We start from the raw sequence: 5,907 nt of genomic DNA on the forward strand, positions 1-5,907 counted from the left end.
CCTAATTAAAATGAATTTATAACCTTTCCGCTCTCTAAAATTTATTTCACTTTGATCTATAGTCAAAAATGACATCAGTTAGTTAATTCGTGTGGAAGGCAAAGATCGAGTAATTATATTGCTGGTTTCCGATTAATTGCTCAATTAAATTGAACTAAAGTTTTGAAGTCGAAATTCTAGAGGATAAATTTAGGAAGGTCTTCCTATAAAAAAATCCGTGACCAGTGAGGGTTAAGATATCTCACAAAATCATGTTTAATGGATAAAAATTCACCATAAAGTTTATATAAAAATTAATACAAACTTATCTTGTATATTCAACAAATTTAATTAAATATTTCTATAACAGTTTACAATTTGTAATCTAATACTAGTAACTGCCATTTGAAAGACCATTAGGAAAAGTGATTCTAAACTGTGCCTACGGCTGAAATGGGAAGAAATTCAGTAAATCCTCCTTTCCTTAGCCCACTTCCGGGAATTACTTTTAATCTTCCACTTTTCATTCCCAGCTGGTCGATTTTGTTCTTCAATTTCTCGAACCTTCCGCTTCCTACAAAAGTTAGTTTTGAACAATAAGTAACCTAGAAAGCATTGGAACATGCATGAACAACCAACTCTCTTAACTTAGATAGGTGTTTTAATAATATAGTTTAATGCAATCTTACCTATAGGATGCAAGGTTTTGATCAGAAAGCAGCTCATCTGTAAGCGTTGCTTTCCTCTCCTTCTTTGTTAATCTGCCTGAGAAAAAGTCCAATGGAGAATCTACAACTGTTCCAACCTGATCATATTTAAAATTTCAAATGATATAAAAGCTGTCAAATAGAAATCCATGTTTTAATGGAAGATGTATTAACAGTCAAACATATGCTTGTGATCTATACAGGCATGTAACCAAAAACTTGCCTGGAAATATTTGGGAAGTGTCTTCGATTTGGAATCACCTTTCTTGTAGTGTCGCTTTGGATCAAGGGCAGCCCTCAACTGTCACCGTCAAAATACATGCCTATTAAAATCTCTAAGGCACAAAACAAAACTAGACAGCTTAACACAAATTGAGAGATAAATTCAAAATCTCAGAATGTGTATTTTTTTTCCAAATGCTTTTAATATGACTCAACATTTGTCATTGCATCCTCAAATGTACATATTCATTGCATGAGTTTAACTTGATATTATATACACCAATTTACATCATTGCAGCTTATTTCATCGTACCAAGAAAGTGTCCAGAATATTTCTAAGGTAACACCATGAAATGACGTAATTACAGATCAGGGCTGACAATTATTTGTTCCTTGTTAAATGGGGTAAAAGGCCAAAGCAAGCAGCAAACACTTTAAGTCATTGAAACATACACTATTAGCAAGAGGCAAGAAATCTAGAGTCCCAGACTGAGAAGGGTTTTTGTAAAGCAAAAGTCCAACATAAAAAGGGCCTAAAATTTGCATTCCACAACTGCAATAAAAATCTAAACCCTACATGTTCCGCTATTACCATATCACTTGGAGAAAGAAAAATCTACTTTTTATGTTTTTTGTTTCAATTATGTCTTCTCATTTTGAATGTGATATGTATGTGTAAAGTTATTAGTTCAATCCAAGCTAATTTCACAAGACATTATATTTGACCATATTTAGAAAACACCTAGAGAGAAAAGTAATAAAAAGGAAAAGATGTTAAAATTCAAAAGCACCTTCAATAGCTGCAAATCTTTCTGCAACTCAGGGGTAATGGTTTGAGCTGGCATATTGAACCTGATATAGATGTAAATATAATAAGATAATTCCATTTTATACTTCAACTAGAAACCATAAGAAAAGATAACTACATAAAATGAACATGAATATATAGATATTTGATTAAAAAAAGGTTACTACCACTGCATTCAGCTAAGCTGCGTAAAAATGAATTGATAAACAACCAAAGAAAAAGAAGAAAGAAATCAACCGTGCTTGCATTCAGAAATGCAAACTTGCTCAAGACATAATCTATTGCTGCATTGCATACCATTTTTCCCCAGCAGTATCTTTAACTTGCTTTCTCAGTAACTTATTCAATTTTCTGGGATCGTTTGGAGGGACCAAAAGGCCATCAACCAGCTCTAAACTGGATTTCCAAACAGTGCTGGTTGATGCCTCAATTTGAGGTTTGGGATGAGACCCATTAGTGGTTTTTAATGATGGAATAGGAAGCTGTGGTTGCCATGATAACCCAATCACTGGTTTGCTCTCCGGCATTCCTGAGTCAAAGTGAAATGCACAATGAGATTCAAAAGTTATATTTAATTATACTCAAAAATTTAAAAATATAATTGTTAATTTTTATAATAATTTCTTTTAAAATTATATATAAGGTGCTTTTATAATAATTGTTTCTACGATTATTTTATTTTCCTTCCCTGATTATATTTTAAAAATAAAAATTTAGGACTAAATTATAAAAAATATTTTCAAACAATAAGGAAAAACTATAACATAAAAATAAAAATGACCGAAAAGCATCTCCTCTGTCATTTTTCCATTATTAGTTTCATTAAGAAGCACACAAATGAGAAATGGTCACAAATAATATTCAGATCCAACTCATTTACATCCTTCAATCTCAACAAACTTCCATGTATCCATAAGCTCATTGTAGATGACAACAGACAAGTTTGAATCTCATTTGTATAACCAAGTCTATGCATAACATGTAAAGTATAAACTAATTGGTTACTCTCCCTTGCAATGGAATCCCTCACCCATTTCTCATCAACAGCCAAGGGAGCCTCTATATCAAACCAACACCAAACCATCTTTTTCACCCTAAATCCAAAAGGTTAATGTTACAATTGTCCATCCTAGGAAACATAGTACCAACTGATAAATAGTTGCTCCCTTCCAACACTGAATCTTATCAGCAAACCCAATAGACACAGCCTTAAAAGAAAAATTCAATCTGCTAAGCTCCCCGTATGGAAACTAAACAGCACAATCCCACCACCACCCCTCCATAGATGTTAGCTGATTCAAATGACTATGTTGTCAAAGCCAACCCAACGACATCATTAATTCTCTGGTAATCAAGATTAAGAGGAGGGTGTTCCCCTAACATCCAAACCATACACATGAACCATGCTACCATGAGCAACACAACAACCACCATCACACTCACAGTAAGCCCACATGGCTGTTCCATCACCCAATGCCTAACTGGCAAAGCACTATTGTCAAACAATGACTACTATACTAAAACTATGCTTAACTTTTGGTTCACGATCCTCAAAAGCTTACGTGTGATCCTCACTTTTAGTTCAGCATACACTAACTAAAACCATGCTTCATTTTTGGTTCAAGATTCTCACTTTTGGTTTACGATTCTCAAAAGGTTATTTTATACAGAATGAGATAACCAGAATATTAAGCAAACTAAATAACTAAGGGCCACTGAGTCAAATTCAGTCATAATAGACAAAAGAAAAACATGCAATTAGAAGACGGCACAGAGCAAAGATAATAATAACAATCAGCATCAGCAAACCCTTGTAAAATTTAAAACTTCTCAATGCTTATACATTCCCAAATTACAAGTCATGGCTTTACATTGCATCGCTCTATTGCATGCAATCTCCTGATTCCAAGTTCATCCTGTCAATTAAGCGAGACACAGCTAATCCACACTATTCAAGAAATTACAAATTTAATATTTCCAGAGATTATTGATAATGCTCCACCTAAAATATTCAGATTCCTCTTTTGATGCTACAGTTCTCAAAAAGTAACACATATTAGCAATGTTCTAAAACCCAGTAAAGTTAGTGGGTCAGAGGTCTATCGGCGGGTTAAAGAAGTCCAAAAAAAAATTACATAACACATAATTTCATGTCTAGAATTAGAATCATCATGGTACAGCCAAAAGTGTTAAAAACTTAAAATCAAGATCTTATCAAGGATTGGGAAGGAGGTGAAAACCTGTAACTTGAAGATCTTAACTCTGATCATAAGATCCTACATTCTTACTTAAAATAATTGTATATGATACACATACATAAAAGTAACATAAATTAAATAAAAAATAACATCTAAACTACAATATTAATAAATTTAAATAAAATTCATAATTATAATAAATCATAAGTTCAAAACATGATGGATAGACTAATGCAAATAAAATTCATAATTATTTGTTTTGTTTTATTTAGTTTTTTTATTACTATTACATAGTTTATTATATCAATCGCTAAAATTCTATTACCATTATTATTTAGTTTTTTTTTTATCATATTACATGCGATGCTTATTTCAAAAACAAATGAAAAGTTACAAATAAACTTGACTCAAACTAAAACTTTAAAAAAAACGTTGGGTCTATTGGCCCAATACTGCAACCCAATTCTTACTGTAACCCTAAGACATTATGCCTCCTTTAGCTCAACCTTTGACTGCAAATGGGTAGAGCAGAATGCAACAGAAGTGATTTTAGAATCGGGGAAAGAAAATAATTATAGTCTTCAATATCGAAAGGAATCATAGATCTCATATTCCACGCAAAAACTCGCGATCCCACCTTTATCCGATCATACACACGATTCAGCACGGACAAGGTGTTGTGAATGATCTCACGACTAGGGTCGCGATTTTAACAACATTGAATATAACAACAAAACAAATTACTGAACAAGAGAAACCAAATTACATAGCAATAGAGCAATCAAATATACAAAATAGGAACCAATACTTTCAAACAACAAAAATATATTAGTAACTGTGGAATACTAACCTGGAAGCCGTGGAAACTGCGAGCGAACAATAAACTTTGATGTTTTGTAAAATCCAAAATCAGTCTCAACAATTTGTTCCTCGAGTTCTCGAACTAGGGTTCGTCACCCTCAATTGTTTAATGTTTTTTTAGTTTTAATGTTAATGTTGGTAACCACAGTGGTTTAGGATTATAACCAAGCCCATTCGAAAAGTAAGGAAGAAGGTCAAAAACACACACAACTTGGGCTACAGGATAGTGTCGGCCCAACAACAAAAACAAATTTAAAATATAAATATATTTTCATTACCAAATATATTTTTTATATAAAAAATTCTCTGTTCGACCTCAAATATTTTTAAAAAAATTGGGTGCGATGGCTGTTCATCGAATTGTAAAATACCTAGCCTCCAAATTTTGTTAATGGTTTCACAATTATTAAATAATATTTTTAATAAAATCATTTAAAAGAACATTTTAGTAATTATAACATAATTTTATTAAGTATTTAATTCGTTGAATTATTTATTATTGATAATATCTTTAAAATCAAAATTAGGTTCAGAAGTCAATTACGTGTAGGGAAGGTATTAGCACCTTACACACCTGTAAAAAATAGTACCTTTAATTAATTGCGTAAAATTATATAAATTCATAAATATTTATTTTACTCCTTAAAAATGTGTATATATATATATATATATATATATATATATATATATATATATATATTAAAAATGTGAGACATGCTTCTTTTGTATTTTTATTTAAAAAAATTATAAGAATTTGGGTTAGCAAATGACTAATCAATAAACCCTTACAACAACATTAAAGATAAAATTGTTATTCAATTAATGTTATAAATAATCATTTTTGTTTTCATAAAATGATAATTTTTAATTTATCTTGTGCAAAAAACTTAGGATAGTCAATGATTATTCTATAAGCTTTTATGATTTACATGATATTAAACGTAGAAACGTTACTCAATTAACATCATAAATCGTTACATACGAGAAGATAATTTATATGTGAAATAAATATCTTTTATTTATTTATTTTAAAATAAAAACTTGTATAAAAATTTAAGTTAGCAAATGACTAATTATTAAACTCTCAAAACAACATAAAAAATAGCATTGTTATTCAAATAACGCTATTAAT

The 5,907-nt window shown here is 30.8% G+C and overlaps 1 protein-coding gene across 1 annotated transcript; it reads right to left on the reverse strand.

Moving 5' to 3' along the window:
• Nucleotides 1-231: 231 nt before the first annotated feature.
• On the reverse strand, nt 232-4,924 carry LOC109798322 (rRNA-processing protein fcf2). The gene is made up of 6 exons (XM_083062540.1): nt 4,765-4,924; nt 2,014-2,245; nt 1,700-1,760; nt 910-987; nt 669-784; nt 232-553 (listed from the first exon to the last, which is right to left on the reverse strand). The coding sequence occupies exons 2-6, from the start codon at nt 2,241-2,243 to the stop codon at nt 445-447; spliced, it is 594 nt and encodes a 197-aa protein (XP_082918666.1). The 5' UTR covers nt 2,244-2,245; nt 4,765-4,924; the 3' UTR covers nt 232-444.
• Nucleotides 4,925-5,907: the final 983 nt, after the last annotated feature.

This window comes from Cajanus cajan, chromosome 8 (genome assembly GCF_000230855.2).
Source record: "Cajanus cajan strain Asha chromosome 8, NIPB_CcT2T_4, whole genome shotgun sequence".
Classification (NCBI taxonomy): Eukaryota; Viridiplantae; Streptophyta; class Magnoliopsida; order Fabales; family Fabaceae; genus Cajanus; species Cajanus cajan.